Below are 21,547 nucleotides of genomic sequence, written 5' to 3'. Positions count from 1 at the left end.
TCCCTGTCTCTGTTTGTGTCTGTCTGTCTGTCTGTCTGTGTGTGTGTGTGTGTGTATGAGAGAGAGAGAGAGAGAGAGAGAGAGAGAGAGAGAGAGAGAGAGAGACAGAGAGAGAGAGAGAGAGAGAGAGAGAGAGAGGAGACAGACTTTCACTATGTAGACCTAATTGGCCTGGAACTCTGTGTGTATACCAGGCTGGTCTAGCGATCTGCCTGCCCTGCCCCAAGCTGTAATTAAAGGTGATTTCCACCACATCACTTTCTGATGGTTATTATGATATAAGGTATCCTGGATAGAAACACAAACACACTCTGCATTAGTCAGGATTCACTAAAGGACCATAATGAAGGTACTTTACCAAAGGGACTTTCCAGGTTGGCTCACAAGATACAAATTGGGTCGTCCAGTATTAGCCGCCTACACACTGGAAAGACTGAGAACTGCTCCGTCTGCAAGGCTGAAAACCTCAGCAGTACCAGTCTGATAACCTGGAAGGCTTGAAGATTCCTGGTGGACTTGTGGTCTTCAGGAGGTATTTAAAGACAAAACAGTCAGGCTTTGACATCTGTGAAGGTCAGCGGTGACAGGGTAGGAGCACTCAGCAGTGGGGATCAAGGCTGGCAGGCAGAAGCAGGTTTTCTTTCACCTACACGTCATTATATCTGAGCAGCAGCTAGCAGGTGTTGCCCATCTAGCAGAGGGTCTCCCCTGCTTCAGTGAATCATAGAAAATGTCTTCACAGGACCACCAAAAGGATCATCTTTCAGTTGATTGCCAAGTTGAGAACTGCAATTAACCATGGTTGATTGATTCAGACTTCCTAAACAATCTTACACCCCTTTTTTGTAGCACTGAACTAATACTTGTGATTTTTATGGGTATTCCATTTTCTTGAGCTTATGTCTGCTTTCATCAACAAAACTGAGTACTTTGCCATCAAAAATTTCATTGCATATCTTTATCACCAACCTTATTTCTGTGTATTTTGTGATTTTAAAATGATATTTTTTATTGTTTGATTGAGTTTTTAAATGATATTACTCTTTATTTCTTCATCCAAGACATGTATTTTCATGCTTAAAGAAATGCATATGTATTAACTGTATTGAATACTTAAAGAAATGTATATGTATTGATTGACTTCTGTTATTCAGAGTAGAAGAGATGCAAAACGATTCAGTGAAACCAACGTGGAAAACCACTGCATAAAAAGACTGGGGGTCTGTTTGGATGCACACCTTCCTAGGCCTGGATGGAGGGGAGAGAGCCTTGGACTTTTCACAGGGCAGGGTACCCTGCCCTCTCTTAGGACTGGAGGGGGGAGGGGGATGAATGGGGGAGTGGGAGGGAAATGGGAGGAGGAGAGGAAGTGGAAATTTTGAATGGTATTATTTATAAAGCAATAAAAATATTAAAAAGAGGTGGGACCAAATTTGGGCTTGAACTTCCAGGCAGCCCAGGGTTCTCTCTCTCTCTCTCTCTCTCTCTCTCTCTCTCTCTCTCTCTCTCTCTCTCTCTCTCTCTCTGTGGTTCCCTTGTTACTTGGATTCTTGTTCTTGTTTCATGAGGTTGCTCCTTATAATAAAGAAAAAATGTAATTGGGGGGAAAACACTGAGGGGTTAGAATGGAAAGACAGAGCTGGTAAGAGGATAGGGTCAGAGACAATAATTGTTCAAAGAACTTTGTTTGCATTTATGACAAATAACCAGAGGTATATTTCACAATAGTCCATAATATCTTAAGTCAACCCAAACCAACCCAAATAACAGGGAAGAAAGACCCCCAGAGTCAGAGATGCAACTGAGATCTCATGCTTATTACCTTTTTATTGATTTGTTTTGTGTGTGTGGGCATGTATATGTGAGTCAGCATGCAAACCAAATCCAAGAACACATGAAAAACTATCATCCAGTTAGGCTTCATCCAAGAGATGCAGGGATGGCTCAACATATGAAAATCTGTCAATGTAATCCACCATATATACAACCTGAAAGAACAAAACCACATGATCACCACGTTAGATGCTGAAAAAGCCTTTGACAAAACCCAAGACCCCTTCATGATAAAGGTGCTGGCCATTATTAAATTTTGTGTGTTGTCAGAGAAACAGGAGGTACGATACAGAGCCGATAATGAGAAGGAGGGGCTTTCCTCAGAAATGTCTAAGGATGTTAGCCTCTGTCCAACTACTTAACAATTACACATAGTGCTATGTTAAGAACAGGAGAGTGGGGTGAGGGCAGAGAAACATCAAGATTAGCATGTGAAAGAAGCCAGTTGGCATAAAAAATGGAAACTCCAAGCAAGATTTACATGTAACGAACATAGCATGTATGTGTAAAGCTTCTGATACACAAATGCAACCAAGATGATTGCTCTATAAATTACCCATAAAATGTCATGACTCATGTGGCTGTTGAGCATCTAAAATTGCCCAGCTCTCAGGCCCACTTCCACCCTCAGAAATGCTGTCTCCATAAACTGCATCTATTTCTACCATTACCCACGTGTCCTTGGTTCAATTCTTTATTTCAGGACATAAGAACCTAGAAAGCCTAGTGAGTGTCCTCTGGGATTTGGTCCACCCTGTAACAGTTGGTGAGCCATTAGTCAGGAAGATTTGCCTTTAATCTCTTCAAAATTGTAACTCAAGAGAGCCCAGGATTCTTTCCTTTGTTCTTTCTTTTCTTCCCTTCTTCCTTTCCTCCCTCCATCTTGCTTTTCTTTTCTTCTTTCCTCCATTCCTTCTCCCCTGAACCATTTCCTCCCTGACTTCCATCCTGCCATCTTTCCTTTGTATCCTCTTTTCATTATCCTCCATGCATCCACAGAAACTGTGGACCCAGATTCTGGGTCATAGATATTTGACTGCAGTTGATACAGTGGAATCTCTAAAGGCAATCTAAGGTTCCACGTCTCTCTTACCCATGCCACCTTCTTTCCCCTCTGAGGATTATGTCACCCCTCATCTGGAAACCAAGAGTGTGCTTTTCACAAACTCTGTGGTCAACACAGAGGGTGGTTACATCCTAACTCAGTCCACACACTCTTATTTCAGAATTTCCTCTGTGCCAAAAGATGAAAAATTGAAGCCACAATGCAGTGCCATTAAAAATAATTTCTGGGTCTGGAAACATGGCTCAGTGGTTAAGAATGATTAGTACTCAGACAGATGACTAAGATCAGTTACCAGCAGTCACATGGTGGCTCACTACTGCCTCTATTTCCAGGTCCAGAGAACCCAATGACCTCCTCTGATCTTTGAGGCTCCCTACATGCATGTAGTGTATTTATGCATAAAGTATTAAATTGCTGGGATATATTTAATTATTACATCTTATTGATATTGAACATACCATTGAACAACTTGGATAAATGAACGTCACATGCTTTATTTATCCATTTTCTTTTAGAACAGTTCTCAATCTGTAAGTCTTGACCCCTTTGGAAAGAAGGCTTGCCTGTAATCCCCATACTTAGGAAGAACAAAAAGGGGATTTTGCATAACAAGAAGGATATATAGCCTAGCCAGTATTGATGAGCTCTGGGTTCATCAAGAGATCCTATCTCAATAAATAAAGTGAAGAAACTAAGAAAAATAACTTACGTTAACATTGAGCTTACACACTTAGACACAGTTTTAGAAAAAAAAGGCAGAATGCTTAAGCATGTTGGAAATTCAGAGTAAATAACAAAAACATTATTTAGGAGAGATAAAGTAAATCTGTGGATTGTATGTGATTACTATAATTAAAAGTTACTGGATACCTTCAATAAGACAAAATGACAACCAACAAAATGAGAAAAGATTTTCACCAACTCCACATCCAATAAGAGGGTTAATATCCAAAATACATAAAGAATTCACAAAACTAGACATCAGCAAACAAAATGATCCAATTAAAACATGGAGTACAGATTTAAACATGTAATTCTTATTAGAAGAATCTCAAATGACTGAGAAACACTTAAACAAATAGTCAACATCGTTAGCCATCATGGAAATGCAAATTCAAACTACTTTGAGATTTTTTTTTACCTTTCACAATTGCTAAGATCAATAGCATAAGTGACAGCTCATGCTGGTGAGGATGTGGAGCAAGGGAAACACTATTCCGTTGCTAATGGGAGTATAAACTCGTATCATTACTATGTAAATCACTATGATGATTTTTCCTCAGAAAATTGGAAATAAATCTATATCAAGATTCAGATTTACACTCTTGGTCATACACCCAAATCTGAACAAAAGGATACTTGCTAAGCTACGTTCATAGTAACTTTCTTCATAATAACCAGAAACTGAAAACAACTTAGATGTTTCTCAACTGAAGAATGGGTAAAGAAAATGTGATGTATTTGCATAATGAGGTATTATTCAGCTGGTAGAAAAAAATGACATCATGAAATTTGCAGGCAAATGGATGGAACTAGAAAAAAAATCACAGAGTGAGGCAACCCAGACTCAGAAAGAAAAGCATGACATGTACTCACTTATAAGTATACATTGGCCGTTAAGTAAAGGATAATCACACTACAACCCCCAGATCCAGAGAAGTTAGATAAAGACAGGTCTGAGGGACTCATGGACCTCCCTGGGACAGGGAAATAGAATAAATTTTGTGAGTAGACTGGGAACATGTGGGGATGGGAAGAGGAGGGATCAGGTAGGAGAAAGAGGCACAGAAGGAGATAGTACAGGGAGAGATGACTGGAATAGGTGAGCATTTAGAGGGCTGTGTGGGAACTTAGTACAGTAGAAACTTCCTGAAACCTATGAGGGTGATCCTATTGAGGACGATCCTATTGAGGACTCATAGTAATGGAGGGTCTGGAGCCTGAACCAGTCTATCTAAAGATTTAAAGCTACCCCTTGCCTATAAGATAAAATAAACATTGCTTGTCTTTCCAGGTCTTGGTTATCTCACATAAAATGATTGACTCTAGCTCCACTAGCTTCCCTTTGAGTTTCATAGCTTCATTTTTCTTAACAGGTGAAGAGTATTACCTTATGTAAATGTACCAGAGTTTCATTACACATCAGTTGATAAACATCTATGCTATTTCCATTTCCTGGCAATTGTGCATAGCACAATAATGGACATGAATGAGAAAAGCATCCTTGGGGTATTGTCCACGAGTGATAAAGCTGGTCCTGTAGTAAATCTATTTACAGCTTTTTCAGGAATCTCCACACTGATTTCCATAGTGGCTGCACCAGTTTGCATGCCCACCAACAGCGAGTTAGTGTTCCTTTCCCCCCACATCCATGTCAGCATTTGCCATCATTTTGTTTTAACCCTAGCTATTCTGACTGAGGTAAGATGAAATCTCAAATTAGTTTCAATCCAGTTTCCCTGAGGTCTAAGAATGTTGAACCCATGGAATGTTCATCTCTAAATGAGACATTTGTTACACACCCTTCCTCCAAAAGCTTGGAAATAATTGTAGAAAGGGGAGCAGAAAATTGTAAGAGGTCAGAGGTGGTGGAAGGCTGTGAGCAAACAGTGTCTTCCGGACACAGCAGGGCGCTCACACATGTGAACTCAGAACAATTGTGGCAGCTCAACGCAGACAAAATCTGCAAAAGGAGAGGGGAGGTGGACACAGAGTCTCATCCCCAGGTGAGGAGCGACTGGCAGTTAATAACTACTGGGAGAAGGTGAGTTGATTTTTATTAAGGTTATGCCTCCCCTTTTAGGTCAACCGCTGGACGGTCACACATCCAAGATCATATGACCAGTGTATATCATACACAATGGCTTCAAGAAAAGAAAAGACAACAGGTTGGGTGGGTAGGGAAGGGGTCTGGGTATGAAAAGGAATTGAGAAAGTGAATGCAAACAAAATACATCAAAATACATGGCATGCTATTCTCAAATAGCTAATACATGTTTCAAAGCCCTGCTTTAATCAGAAAAATATAAATAAATAAATAAAAAGGCGAATGTTTGGTTGACTGGACATCAGTGTACAGTCCCAACACTTTTGCTCTCCTTCCCTAGGTGTGTGGTCATGGAGGGTCTGGGGCTGCTAGGGTCCAGTTCCAGCACTCAGCAGGTTTCTGCTTAAAATATATCTTGCTGCTGTTGCAGTGAAGTTGAGCAGAAAGTGCGTCCTGGAGCCGTTCCCTTTCAGCTGCTGCCATGTGCAACTTCTGCTTCTTTCTTCAATATTCTCTGTGTCTCTGTCTTTGTCTTCCAGGATAAACCAAGCTCCTGGGACATTTCAATCTGCTTTGTAAATTTTCTGATTTTACTTTGCTATGAAACTAGAAATCTTTGGTTGGCACCCTCGTCTCCTCATAGCTGTTAGACAACTTTCTACAGTTCATTCCCTGGAGATTCCAGCAGAGTCTCAATGCCCATCATCTGTCATTTTTTCCAAATCCACCATTTTAGGTTCTAGTAAATAAATGAATGGAGCTAGTTACCCTGTGGTTCTGGCACATAGTTACTAGCCACTAAATAGTTCTTAGACATACTGAGAATGCAGAAAGGAGCGGCAGAGTGAGCAAGGTCTCCGTGGGTGCTGGTTCACTTCCATTTTCCTGGTGAGCAGCAGTGCAAGGGCTGGTTCTGAGTTACCAGGAGTCAGCAGTACTGGACGACCTTACATTCTCAAAGGTCTTCAGTTTCATAGTTGGAAATGATTTTTGATATGGACTCTTCTTTCCCTGTCACCAACTCAGATAGGGAACATCCCATACAAAACCTGTGTTCTGCCAATACTTCAAAAGCAGACCATTTTTGACAGGGGAGAGGTAAAATTTCAATTTCATTTCCTTGATGGATAAGAATGGTAAACATTTTTAAACTATGACTGGGGCATTGTGTGTTATCTTCTAAGAACTCTCTGTTCAGGTCCACAGCCCACTTTTCAATTGAGTTGTTCATTTTCTTGGTGTTAGTTTTGAGTTCTGTGTATACTTTAGACACTAAGCTGCTACCAGATGTACAGCTGGCACAAATGTTTCCTTTTTGTAGGCTGCCTCTTCATTTGATTGACAGTTTTCTTTGCAATAAGAAGTATTTTCATTTTATGAAGTTCCATTTCTTGTTGGTACAGTTTCCTGGGTGACCAGATTGCTATCCAGAAAGCCTTTACCAGAACTTACATCCATAAATGTACCTCCCACTCTTTCTTCCAGAAGCTTCAGGGTTTCAGGTCTAACACTGAGATCCTAGCTCCACTTGGAATTGTTTGTATTCATGGTGAGAGAGAAGAACCAATTTTCATTCTCGAATCCAGATTTACCAACGCCATTTGATAAAGATTCTGTCCTGTTTTTTTCAATATGGGCTTTTGACATTTTTGTTAGAAATAAGGGATCTTTAGGAGTATGAACTTATATCTGAGATCTTGATTCTATTCTGTTAACCAATGTGTCTGTTTTTGTGCCAGTAGCATGCTGCTTTTACTACCATAGCTCTTCAGTATAAATTAAAAGCAGGAACCATAAATATGTTTTTTTTTCAGTGTTCAGGACTGTTTTGGCTAGTCAGGGACTTTTGTGCCACCACATGGATTTTAAGTTTTACAATTCCTGTGAAGAATTATATTGGAATTTCAATTGGGGTTACACTGAATCTATATATTGCTTTTACTATGAGGGCCATTTTCACAATATTAATCTTACCAATCCATGAGCATGGGAGCTCTCTCCATCTTCTGAAGGCTTCTTCGTTTCTCTCTTCAGCATTTTTAAGTTTTCATTCTACAGGTCTTTCAATTCCTTGGTTAGTTTATTTTAGTACTTATTTTTGTGTGTGGCTACTGTGAACAGAATTGTTTCTTTTATTTCTTTCCCAGACCCTCCACACATAAAGCATGTTACTTGTATTGCTTTTGATTGCCCACCAGAATTTAATGGTAAGACCCTATTGCTGAAGATACCAAATACACTTGTCATAGGGCATAGAGAAATAATTGACACTGACTAGAAGCTTCCTCCTTGAGGCTTTCATAGTTTTGGAAGATGCTTCACAGGCTGCTAAAGGAAGAATTCATCACCAATCTTTGCCAGATACGAACTCTGTGTCCCGCAATAATGACCAGTGTGGTAAAATACATCCATGGGTTATGGTAGTAACCAACTACTTACTTAATAGATTTAAGGCCCATTGCATAAGAGATAATGTATATCTGGTCAAAAACTCATGCATGGTTGGTTGTTCACTGACCCTAGGGTTGAACATACTACTATCGTTATGCTGAATAGACACAGCATCAAACTGATCTTTAAATCTGAATTTCTTTAAACACAGGTTGCTTTGGCTTTCACAACTCATCAGAGGAGCTTCTTTGTGCAGTAGGTGGTGGTTAATCCAAGAACTCACAGCTGGCCAAAGGGCAGAGAACGTTGTCAGGGAATTGCTCAGCCACAAATGGCACATCGGTACCATACCCCACTCCACACTCAGGGACCATCATAGAAGATAGGGTGCAAAGATGATATGAGCAGATTCCAGGAAGGATTAGAGTGAAATCGTGTCTTCTGGACACGGCAGAACAACTGCACTCATGAACCCAAAACAACCGTGACTGCCTGCAGGATATTTTTACAAGAAAAAGTCCATTCTAACACAGGGCGTACGAGTTAAGTCCCCACCCTTAATTGAAGAGCTATGGACAGTTGATGGCTTCTGGGGAAAGGAGAGTAATTTTTTTAAGGGTGTGGCCTCTAGCATGACAACCACATTTCTGCGGATTGCCTCATATTCAGGAAGGCATGGGCAGCACAAACTGAGCATGATGGGTTGATGGAGGAAGGTCATTGGCTAATAAAGGAACTGCCTTGGCCCATTTCATTGGTTAGAAGATAGGTGGGAGGAGTAAATAGAATAAAACGCTGAGAGGAAGAGGAAGTGAGGTTAGACTTGACAGCTCTCCTCTCCGGAGCAGACGCCTCAGAGAGACACCATGCTCCCAGCTGCCAGGCAGACGCAAGCAATGAAGCTCCCATCCAGGATGGACATAGGCTAGAATCTTCCCGGTAAGCGCACCTAGGGGCGCTACACAGATGATTAGAAATGGGCTAAATTAAGATGTGAGAATTAGCCTAGAAGAGGCTAGATAGGAATGGGCCAAAGCAGTGTTTAAATGAATACAGTTTGTGTGTTGTTATTTCGGGGCAAAAGCTAGCCGAGCAGGCAGCTGGGGTGTTGGGGACGCAGCCCCGCCGCCCATATTACTACAATGGGTTATTTGAAAACAAAACAAAATGTAGACACAAAGTTGGGGGCAGGGCTAAAATAACGGTAGTTGATCTTGGAGGAGCTGGGGGAATAGGGGTGAATATGGCCAAAATACATTGTATGAACTTCTCAAAGAATTAGTAGAGCTTTTTAGTTAAAGGGGTAAAACATTAGACAGGCGGAGTTTGAGTTAAGGTGAGATGGCTTCCATTTACAATCTCCAATTTTCAAAAATGATTTGACGTCAGTTTGAATAATCTGACATTCTTGTCATTATAGCTGTTGCATGTTGCTCAAATTCCAATTTGAAATTAGATATACAACCTGCTATCCCACATGAAAATACCCTGGAAGTATCTCCTCCCAAGAAGAAATAACTTTGATTCTTTGACCCCTTTATTAATGTCTTGTTTTTATCCCATTTCATTTCACAGAAAGCAATTACTTCTTCAACAAAGAATGAGTAATTCCAGAACAAATTATCTTGTCATTTTAGAATATTTTTGGCTTCGTTTTTCAGTGTTAGCGAAATTATTTTCTTTTGAAGAAAACTAAGGTTTGACTCTACAGAAAAATAAATAGAACTAAGAAAGCTTTAGATGGCCTTTACATGTTCAGTGCACAAAAATCTTGTGAGACATGCTTCTGCAGAATATCTTTCTGTGCACTAAAAACATGAATTTCTTTACACAAATCTTTGTGGTCTTTGCATAAGTTCTGGATAAGAACAACCCTCAAGGTTGTTTTCTTTGTCTCCATCATGCAACTTGGGTCTTTGTTCAAGCATAACAAAACCAAAGGAAATATGTGCCTTGAAGTCCAACTGATATTTCTGAAATTAGACCTTTTAATCAAGGCTTTCAACTATGAGTTCTAAAATCTGCAGGGGGTAAAATCCACACAAGGAAGATCCCTGGAATATGACACAGAAGAGGCCAAGTTGTTTCTTGGCAGACTTTTAAATTGGAAGTTTGTTTACTCTTTTTTTTTTTAATTTAGATAAAGTAAATAGCCGGAGAGCTGGCTCAGAGGTTGAGAGCGCAGCCCGCAGTGCCTGAGGTCCTGAGTTCCATTCCCGTCCGTGTGTGTCTATGTCTAAATGTAGACATGTATGCATAATTAATTGAAAAAAAGTAATTTAGATAAAGTGGCTTCAGCTTCATGTAAAGGATGTGTGTGTGTTATTCATTTCCTGAAGGTATTACAATGGTTTTTCTATATTTATTTGTTTATAAATACATGATCTAAGATCTCAAGAGTTACCGTGGACAAGATCAACATATAAGAGAAAACAGAAAACAGTTTGGTGTCATTCAGAAAATGCAAAGGGGTTCTTGTTATTATCCTGACAGCGTGGCAGCAGTTATGAGCTAAATGTTGTTAAAATGATTTCTATGTGGTGGAAAACGTTTTATACGAAAGCAACAGAACCTATTTCATTACAAAAGTCAAATGTGGTCAGAGGGCAAAGTTTTTTAAGCTTTTCTAAGCAGTATTTACCTGAAGCAAAACAGAGTTACTCCGGTTGAGTTGGGTCCATTAGTGAGCTCCACATAAACTCTCAAGGCTTGACAGAGTCTTAAAGAGTCTTAAAGATTTCTCATCTAGGGGCCGGAAAGATGGCTCAGTGGTTAAGAGCACTGACTGCTCTTCCAGAGGTCGTGAGTTCAATTCCCAGCAACCACATGATGGCTCACAACCATCTGTAATGAGATCTGGTGCCCCTTTCTGGCTTTAGGTATACATAATAAATAAATAAATCTTAAAAAAAACAAAAAAAGAGATCTACTCTACATATTTCTAATCTACAAAAGACAAGATCTTCTGAGTAAATTGAGAGCATGGGGACCTTGGGGGAGGGTTGAAGGGCAGGGAAGAGGCAGGGAAGGGAGCAGAGAGAGAAGGGAGCAGAGGAAAATGTAGAGATCAATAAAAATCAATAAAATAAAAAAGATATATTTTGTTCTAGAAAATCAGTGAATCAGTGTCAGCTTAATCCCCTACTAGTCTTGGGGTATGTGTGTGGGGGTGTGTATATATGATATGCATAGGTGAGTTTCTGCTTTGGAATTTTGTTGTGGAGACATGTGACAAGATACTGCAGCGCTCAGCTAAGGGTAAGATGGTCAACCAATGGCCCTGCTCCTCTTGCTCTTGTCATCCTGCTAATGACAAACACCGTCTTTACTTCCTGAGCCTTGGCAACACTCCAGGCTTCAGCTAAGGGCTGAATAAGCATCATCTGTGTTAATTTATAGGCGACGACCTTGAGATCTATAGAGCTTAGTTTATTAAATACAAATAATTACTCGTAAAATTGGAGCAAACTTCAGATTTATTGCCAGAGTTCCATTGCTTCTTATTAACAAACCTAGGCCTCAGCATACCTTTTTATAAGTCAAGCTTTTTTTTTTCATAAGATCTTCAATCTCTTTCTCACTATCAGAGTCCTCCAGAAAAGCAGAATCAGCTGGAGATAAAATGCTTATCACATAAATCAGGAAAGCCGGTGATTACAATCAGTCTGAATGAGAAGGCCAAGGGCTGGAATTCTAGGTGACATTTGGCATCGGTCATTGAAGACAATAAAGTTCTGGGTGGGACATAGAAGCCGTTCTACGTTTTACTCCCTTTTATCTTCTTTGTTAGAGAATTAGTCTCTGTCTATGTAGAGATCTTTGGGGATTCCATTTGCCTTTCTTCATCCAAACCGTGGGTCGCTGTCTCCTCCTTCACACCTGAAGCCATCTGTCTGATGGCTGAAATGGTCCACACACATTGCCTTTTAAGTGCAAAATAGTTCCTCCTCCAGCTTGAAATGGTGCTGCTTCTGAGATGAGGTCATCCTCTTCCTTGTCTCTTGAGAGCACTACTTTATTCTGCTTGTCCATTCCTCAGGCATTTGTTAATATTCTTCCAGGGTAAGCGGCTTTGCTCCCAGACCCCCTTCTCAACAGAACGAAGGTAATAATCACATTGGACTTACTGATGTGTTGGCCTTTGCATCAATAATAGTCAACATATATTGAGCATTTACTCTCTGAGGGATACTGAGTTAATTACTGCAACCAATTACTGCATTTATTCTGCCCAATAACCCTTATGCTAAGCAATGCAGTGTTTGCACGAAGCACACACATCTGCATACTTTGAACTCTTTAAATCATCCCTAGATTACTTGCAGTGTCTAATAAAAGAATATATATATTACAAAATAGTTGGATGATGGCAAGAGCAATGTCTATAATGCATAAGTGATTCTCTTATTAATATTGCCGAACTGTGACCGGTTGAATCTGTGCATACAGAGCCTGTGATGTGAAGGGATGTAGGAATATATAAGGTGGCTCAGAGGACCAGCATTTCAGATTGACATAAGAACAAAGTAGGGCTTGAGACTGTATGCACATGGCTGCCAGGGTAGTAGGCAGTCCAGTGAAGAATGCACAGGCTCAAATACTGCAGGCAGATGCAGCTTAAGTCTGAACTAAGAAGAATGTTGAAATTATAGAAAATGAAGAAATTTAGGATGTACAAAAGCAATTAGGAGTCAGTTAAGGGCTGGAAGTCGTATCATAATGCGGGAAGCAGAAGAGGGATGTGCATTCAGGAAAGTACGACAGCAGTAGAAAGGAAAGGGGGTAGTGATTCCAGGCCGGAGAAACACATGCTCTGGATCATAGTCTTGGGATGACTCTCTTAGTTCTCTGATGTATCACTTCTTAGGTCCTCTCCCTGAGTCAGGGAGACACGACCCCATTGGTGCCTGGCAGAGACAGTTTCTCAGTTGCCATGGCAGCTCAGAGAGAGGAAAGCTAAAGGCATTGTGCCATCACCTGGTTATGGGGAACTCTGGACTCCACACCATGACAAAACGCAGCAGTGATGCGGTGACCGCTCCTGAGGTGCCAGTCAAGGATGCAATGAGACAAGGCAGATGGCTTTGTCTGTGTGTGTGTGTGGCAAGAGGACGGAAGGCTGGAGTTTTGGAAGGGGTTGGCACTGAGGCCAAGTTCTGCATATGGATGCTGAGGAAAATGTGTGAACAGAGATGTCCACCTTCTGGGAGATACAGTAGGGGAGACAGTGGATGGTCCACAGGAATCAGGGCCTCGCTGAAGTCATAGCAACCAAAGCAGGACAGTAAAGAATGAAACAGGCTAGTGGATGTTTCCAAAGGACTATTGTCTTAGGTTCCTAGCTAGAAAGTGTCCTCTGCTTACACATCCTCTCCCACAAATAGAAAGCTCCCCTTGGGGGTGCCCAGGATGCTGTTTGGGACTCTTTCATTTTTCATCCGTTCCTCACTCCTGTCATTGTTTGACTTTTGTAGCCACCTGGATGCAGTTCTCCTGTAGGAGGAGCCAGGCTGTTCCCAAAGCTGGATGGAAACAACTGCACAACTTTTGTCTTTGACTTGAGGGACAACAATAAGCAATAGGCTTGTAGCCAGCAGCCTCCCTTCTCCTCTGTAGTTTCCATGGGGTATCTTTTGTGATTATGAAAGGTAGCTAGGACGCTATAAAACCCATGGTTACCACTTATGGAGACTTTCTGTTGCACTTGAAAGTCTACATGCTCTTAGACTCCTGACCATGACCTGAAGGGAGCCAGGGTCCTCACTTAGATCCTCACTCTCATCCACCACAGTCGGGAAAATGACATTTCTACACACCAGCCTGTGAGCCTTATGCCCTTCTGCTTGCCAGTCTCTTGAACTTGAACTCTCTAGGGCTCCCAGCTTCTTACCTTCAAGTTTTTCCTAATAGCTGGCCCAGATGAGGCCCCTAGGGCACTTTCCTCCCGTGTCACAGAGTGTCTCTCCCACAAACTGTCTGTGTGGAAACGGGATTTATTTGTTGTTTCGTTTCTCCTACTTTATCCAACTCTTGATGCACAGACATTCTGTCTTGCTCTCAGCTGACTCCAACATCAGTAATATCAATCTCTGAACATGCCTTCCAGGTACCTGAGCACACTCAGAAACTTATCTTTCATAAAATAAGGGCACACTGTTGTTTATCTTGATTTTTCATTATAAAAATAAGTGTGTGTTTGTATTTGGCTTCCTTCATTAAGATACACACATGTTCTATTAGGGTAGAGATCATTTTTTTAAAAAAATGTTGACGTTTAATTATAGATACATATGTGTGTCTATATTCTGTGTCTTCCGGTAGGACATATAATCTATCAGGATAGAGGCCTTAAGCTACTCAGTGACTGTAACATACCCCGGTCAGGCACATGCTGGTTGACTCCTTATTATGTAATCATTGAATATTAAAATACTCTGAATTTAATTGTAGAGTGGTTGGGTACATAGGATTTGGATTCCCTGGTTACAGCTGCTCTGAGGGCTTCCATCTTGTACAAAGGTCATCAAACTCTGTCTGGTCTAACAGAGGTTACTCTCCAGCACTGCTTGATGAAGGACCAGGACCTGACTCTCTCACAGTTGGTGACTGTAGAGACATCCCACCTCTGATCTCAAGGTCAGAGTGACCAAGACCAAATGGCTGTATCACCCCCAAGCAGGGAGTCTGCTGCCCACAGCTGGCAGGAAGGACAGAATCAGGGGCCACAGTGTGGGTTTGAACACATGACCTCTGGCCATGTCTACCCTCTGTCCAGTTACACTGTTGTAGATTTGCATAGTGTTCAGGTAGTTCCTCGGAGAGTCGGTCTAGATGCTGAAAGAAAAGACAAAAGGCAGCGCGTAAGGAGCAGGACAGGAAGATAGCCATGGTGACATGCTGCACGGGTTAGCTCTCTGTCGGCTTGACACAAGCTAGAGTCATCTGGGAAGAAGATCCTCAGTTGAGAAAATGCCTCCATCAGAGCGCCCATTTCTCTTGCCTAATAATGAATGTGGCAGGGTTCAGCCCACTGTGGGCGGAACCACCCTCGGGTAGGTGGTCCTGAGTTGTAAAAGGAATCAGGTTGAGCAAGTCTTGGAGAGCAAGGCTGTAAGTAGAAATCTTCCATAGCCTTGGCTTCAGTTCCTGCTTCCAAGTTCCTGACTGGCTTCCCCTGGTGATCTACTGTAATTTGCAAGCCAAACAAACCCTTTGGTCTCTAAGTGTTTATCCCAGCAATGGAAAGTGCTTAGGGCACATGGGAAGAAATATGTGGGTCCAGGATCTGAGATGAGAAACCAGACACTACAGAGGAAGCCTACATTTCTCTCCCAAACAATGGAAAATTTCCAAAGACATTTTAAAAAGACAATAAAGAATGTTTACTTAGGGACCATTAGTTTCTACTCACCTCTCGCTCTTAACCCTAAACAATATCCCCCATGAAACTTACAAGTTTGTTCAGAGAAGGAAATCTTCGAGATTTTTAAAAATTATTTTTATAACTTATAATTATGTACATATCTGTTTGTAGTTGCCTAAGGGGTCTAGTAAAGAGGATTGAGTTCCCTACAGCTGGAGTTACAGGTGCTGTACAGCAAACTTCTGGAGGAGAAGTGCTCCTAACTCCTGCACCATCTCCCTGCTCTGTCTGTAACCTGCACCTTAGTGTGAGCTGGTGTCTGAGCAGTGTTAAAAAGGGGAGGGGGCTCCTCACAACTTATGGAGATGTAACTGGAGCATTACCCAAATCCTCCCTGTGCCCACTAAAAAGGAACCCAAATGTGTCTCTCCACACGTGAGCATGTCTTACTCTCCCCCCACTTTCCCGTCTAGTAACCCCTGTGGTTAAAATAGATGCTAAAAATGTCTCCCATAAACTCCAGTCCTGATTCATGCTGCCTTCTCATGAAATTATTTTCTTTGGTAAGGTCATGAATTCTGCTTTTACTTGACTGGAGGCCAATCCCACTAGGAAAGAAGGGTTCTTCAGGCCACTCCAGGCATGTGGGAGACATAGAGAACTATTCCTCCTTTCCTAGTAGTGACAGAGACATGCCATATTTACACCAGATAGCTACCGCAGACTTGCAAGGAAGGTGTTTATGAGCTGCAAAGGTTCTGCAATGGGCGCTTTGAACCAGTAGCAGGGTATACTGTGGCAGAGCTTATATTGGCTCAAAAGGCAAGCTTTGATATTCGGGATTCTTGTTCTCACATGAAACATGGGGACTAGCTCTTTAATAGTACTCTGCTCTCCTTTAGATGGCAGAAGAAAGACTAGAGATGCTATACACCCGAGTCAGCCACTGCTTGATAGCCGTGTGGGCGTGAGCAGAGCAGGGCCAATCTTTTTATGTCTACACTGCTGGTATGACCATGTATCAGACAGTGCTACAGTCTGAAACGGTCACACCACTGGTTTCTTAGCTAAAGCAGCTCTCCCATGAGTAGCAGGCTGGGGACATTTAGACTCAGTATCCACGCTGCATCCATTCTCCACCGCAACCCTTACCAGTAGGATCCCTTCTTTGATTTGCCTGGCTCGGTCTCCTAGCTGAAACGCCAGCTCTGCAACCTGCTGCCTCAGGGCCCCTCGTAAAGTCCTCAGGTCCTCAGCCTCTTCCCTGCATGAAGATGATACAAAAGGAAACGTCAAAATCGCTGCCAGGTGCAGTCTTTCATGTCCCTCTCATGAAGTGGGTCCTGTTTTTGATCTTTCTGCTCAGCTTCTTGTGTATTTCTCTCTCTCGCTCACTCTGTGTGTGTGTGTGTACATGTGTGCGTGCATGTGCGGGGGGGGGGGGGCGAGCGTGTGGATGCGTGTGTGCATGGCGTGCCTATGCCTGACGCTGTATGAGGAGAGCGGTGAGCAGAGAGAAACATGCAAGCAGTTCTCCCGATGGAGCTCAGGTAGTCAGCCTGGGCACCATGAGTGCCCTGGCCAACTGAGCCATCTCTCTGGCTCCCGAGATTGCTTAAAAAAGACTTTGGCTTTCCTTATTTGATTTGCCTGTAGAAGTAAGTCTGTTAGTAGAACAGGTACCCCCGACCCTGTTCACCATTCTAAGACTTACACTTAGAAAAATGGAGCCTCCTTTCATCTCACTCAGTGCTGGTTCCCGGTGCCCCATCACTCTTTTAGCTTCGAGAACACAAAGCACATCTAGCTAGAAAGGGAAGCTTTGGGCTTGTGCTTTGGGCACATGCTCTACCATAGAGCTGCATTCCCAACACACCCTCTTTTAAAAGAAATCCTATTGGGTATAATTTAGGTATTATGTTTACCTATTTCAAGATACAATACATCATTTATAAGAAAACTACCAAGTTGGACAAGGATGACCACCATGCAGCTCTAGAAGACGCCATCTCTCCAGTAAGAACACACAACCCTCAAGCCTTTTACTGTTAAAACCTGTCCCCACAGCCACAGGCGATCAGTGATGCATCCATTTTGGTGATATTTTTAACCCCTCTGACAATACTGCATATTTCAAAACCCTAATAAACCCTAGCATTTGCTTCTGTGCAAGTCCCATTCCTATCGGTTAAAGAAATCCTGCTGGCCTTCCCCGTCCTCCCGGAAGATTGCCCCTCTTCTAACCTTCCCAAATAGCCCCAGTCTTCAATAACAGTGTGCCCATCCAGTGACGGCTCCCTCCGTCTCACACTGAGAAAGCAAAGCTAAGACTGTGAAAGCAAAGGAAGAGCAGGCCGATTTCTCATTAGCCCTGCCCCATCATGTTCATCCACCTGGCCTGCCCTGATTACCTTCCCTTGCTCCGGGTGTGTGGTCTGGTACTTACTTAGATGCTTGCCTTGGATAATTACCTTTCCTCTTCTGACATGTCCCTGTGAAAGAGCGCCTGCTGTTCCGCAAAGTGCTGCTCCATTTCCTCTAAGTGCTCCTGGAAACTCTGGCACACCATCTTCATGGTTTCCATCTCATAGACTGTGCACTGGCAACAAAGAGGAAAACCCGAGAGCCGTGACCTTTCTGCTCACATGGCTGGAGGGCTGGGCTCTGCCTTCCTTCCCATTTGGAATTCATTACTTGCAAAGAAGCCCAACTGCTAACATTTTTAGAAGAGCCAGGGAAGCCCAGTTCAGACTTTGGACGAAATTAGAGGTTGCATTTGACTAAGACAAAGGGGACCAGTTGCTGAGTGGTACTTGGGTGAAAATTAATTTTGCACAGGGAAGCCCAAGCCAGTCCTACACAATATAGAGATGCAATGAAGTGCACAGAGAAGAGGAAGAATTACCAGAGAGCAGACTTACATCTAGAAAAATCCAGCTTCCTTTAATGTTGCTCAGTATTGGTACACAGTACCCTATCACTCAGCATCGAGAACACTAAACACATCTACTCATGTGTATTTGCTCAGGACAATCTGCTTAGAATACTTTTTTTTTACTAGTTTTAACTTGCTTAGCCATAGTCCTTGAAGAGGAAACTCCACAAAATCCATTCTACCCATCTAACAATCCCAATTGAGAGAAATGTTAGGCACCCGTGCTCTCTATGAGCTAGAATCAAGACTTGAGTTCTTCTTGCCTCCAGACTACGTCAGTCTTCAATCCTTGCTGTCTCTTGATGTTTTGATTTGATATATTCTTGTAACCTCCAAAAGTTATGGAATTCTGTAGTGAGTTGATCAGACTCTAATATAGATAGTAGTTGCCATGGCCCTAGGATGACCACCCACTATCATCCAATTAAATTTCTTGCCTAAGTTTTGGAAGATATTTGATCACACTGTGAACCCTGAATTTGCATTCATGCTAATTAAATAAAATCAACCTTAGCTCAAGAGGCAGAGTTACCAACTAGTTGACAGAAAGTAATCATAAAGTGTCAGAAGGCATTGGGAAGAAATAGAAAGATGCACTGGAAATAGTAGGTAGGGATTTTATTTCCAGTGGTGTGCCTTTTTTGGTTTGGCAAATGGGGAGGGGGACTCCTTTTCAGAGATGCTAGCAAGGAGAGAAGGTTAGCCAGGTGCTACTCAAACTCTCTGAGCTCGTAGGTTTTTCACCTCAGCCTTTGAATCTCAAGTCTTATTTATAAAGAGAACCATAGAGATTTAGTTAAAGCTACCTTTAGCAACAATGGCAGAGCCAGTGCCTGTAGGAACAAGATTCCCACCAGGCTGTGGCCTGAGTGGCCAGGCCACTGCCAGAGAAGCAGGCTGGTGACTGCAGAGTCACAGTTGCTGGCTGAAATGGCAGTAGATTAAGGTGCACCCACTATGCTGAAGGCAAAACAACACCCAAGAAAGTTCATGGTTTACAGAACATGCACGCAGGTGCACACACACACACACACACACACACACACACACACACACAGCCTTCTCTTGCCCTTATATGCATGTATTTAGAAATAACTAGTTAATATTGGGATCTAGTACTTGCGGAAGAAAAACTGTCTCTCAATCTCATCAAGCACTGGTTGCCCGTAGTTTTTCATCTAGGGTTAAGGCCTTCTTTAATTTTCCTCCGTATTTGCTAGAATGTAAAGAGTTGTCTTTGTGGCCTTGTACAGGCAGCTAGGCTGGTGAGAATTCATGGGTGTAACATCTCTGTCATGTCTACACTGCCATGCAGCAGACATTCTAGTCTCTGATACTTAGAATCTTTTCACCTCCTCTTCCAGAAAGTTCCTGGAGCCTTAGAAGCAGGGATGTCCTTCCTGGTACCCCAAGACTCACTTATTCTCTGCATTTTGATGAGCTGTGGATCTCTAGTGGACTCCATCTGCTACAGGAAGAAGCAAGAAACTTCTTGCTGAGGGCTGAGAACTGTGTTAGCGAGCACTTCCAGGAAGGGAGGTACAAAGGCACAGACTCCGGCCTTCCTTCATTACAGCAGTCACTAAAAGGGCTCACAGTTGTGAACAGGTGTGTTGTATAAACCAGAGGCATCCTTCTTAAGGACCCAAGAGTCATTCCTTTGAAATAAAGCGAACTAGAAGCTTCTGTGGGAGGATGGACTTGTGAGGGCTTTGGAGAAGTAACTGAAATGAAACTAATTTACCGACAGGTCATAGAAACCACCATCCTGTGCCTTCATTTCTGGAAAGCCCAAGACTTTTAAAAATCTTTATCCTCACAGTTACAAGGCCAAGATCATGGCAGTTTGGTGGTTACTGTTTCAACTAGAGTGAGTAAAATACAGTCAGCTCACAACCATATCTGGCCTTCCGACATTCATACCCACTGGCCTTTCACCATTTTCTACTGATTCACTGAGTCCCTGCTCTCCCCTCTATCTCATTCTTCTCTTAAAATGCCCACACCGCTCCTGCACAGATAAAAATGAAGTCCATCTCTTTCCCTGACTGTCGGGAGTTACTGAATTACATCTGCTTCCATGACTTTTCTTGCTATCCCCTGTGCATCTGTGAGACACTGAGCCCAGTCTGTCTGAGGGACACTGTGCCCATTTGCTGATCTCTTGTCAGCCCTCCCTCTTGTTTTGCAATCTATATTGGGTTATTCCTTGTGTACACCTATGACGCAGAGCCCCAGGGATGCTGCCATCTGACTTTAAGTGCTATTAACACTGGTGGATCCCCAGCTGTCTCCATCAGACCCCTTCCAGATCAGTAAGCGAAGCTTCTGGCTATGGCTCACCCTCTTTTTTCCCTTTCCTCTTAACACAAGTCTAATGCTTTAAAGCAGAACTGTCTAGGTAAAAACCTGCATTCCCTAAGCTTCCCTCTCAATGCTGATAGCCAAAGAGTGGGGCTGTGGAGGATGTCGAGGGCTTTTGAGAAAGAATTAAAGAAGGCTTTTGACTGCTGGGTTATGGACTCCACCATCATCTACCTCAGTTTCTGGAAAGTCAAGATGGGTTTTTATCTTTATCCTTAAAATCACGTGACCAAGATTGGTGATTATTATTTCACCCAGACACTTGAAAATGGGGATACTGTTCTAAGACTGATACTTCAATATGAAAACGTTATATCATTTTGTTCTGAGATATTTTATACTGACTGATATATTTAACTTTATCATGAGAGAATCCAAGCCAGCTGAGGGAAGTCTTTGACATGCTGATGTTGGCAAGAATGCTTAGGTATTGTCAAATTATGGCTCATAAAAATTGAAATGGTCTTGAAGTCCATGCAAGCATCTTTTGTAGGTAAGTGTTTAGACACAAACTCTGTAATGGCTGTGTCTGTAGTCAAATGCTATTTAAATTTTAAATACAAGTCACATGACTGATTTTTTCATTCCCAATATCTAACCAACTCACTTCCCAGAATGAAGGGTGACAGAACAGCATGAGGGAGCAGCTGTCGCTCAGGAGGGAGCTGGTTCAGTGCTTCAAGCCAATCCAGGTAACTGTTTTCAGAGGTCAAGGGACAGCAAGGCCGGACCATGGCAGCACAGTGCTCAAGCAGACTGATGTCATTAACACTGGGCTTCAAGTTCAGCTCAGTGTCTGGGGGTAACCCTTTGTGATTGGAAAAAATG

General features: G+C 42.3%; 1 protein-coding gene across 2 annotated transcripts in view; it reads right to left on the bottom strand.

The window, feature by feature from the left end:
* Positions 1–11,465: 11,465 nt before the first annotated feature.
* Itprid1 (ITPR interacting domain containing 1) overlaps positions 11,466–21,547 on the bottom strand; it is a 120,182-nt gene continuing 110,100 nt past the window's right edge. For both annotated transcript variants that reach the window (XM_075955481.1, XM_075955480.1), the window contains exons 12-14: positions 17,892–18,019; positions 16,573–16,684; positions 11,466–14,891 (exon numbers count right to left, since the gene is read on the bottom strand). In XM_075955481.1, coding sequence (XP_075811596.1) covers positions 14,607–14,891; positions 16,573–16,684; positions 17,892–18,019 — 525 coding nt within the window. In that variant the 3' untranslated portion in view covers positions 11,466–14,606. The remainder of the gene's footprint in view (positions 14,892–16,572; positions 16,685–17,891; positions 18,020–21,547) is intronic.

This window comes from Microtus pennsylvanicus, chromosome 21, assembly GCF_037038515.1.
Source record: "Microtus pennsylvanicus isolate mMicPen1 chromosome 21, mMicPen1.hap1, whole genome shotgun sequence".
Taxonomy (NCBI): Eukaryota; Metazoa; Chordata; class Mammalia; order Rodentia; family Cricetidae; genus Microtus; species Microtus pennsylvanicus.
The sequence above is the reverse complement of the archived record's forward strand: the minus strand, read 5'-3'. Positions and strand labels throughout refer to the sequence as shown.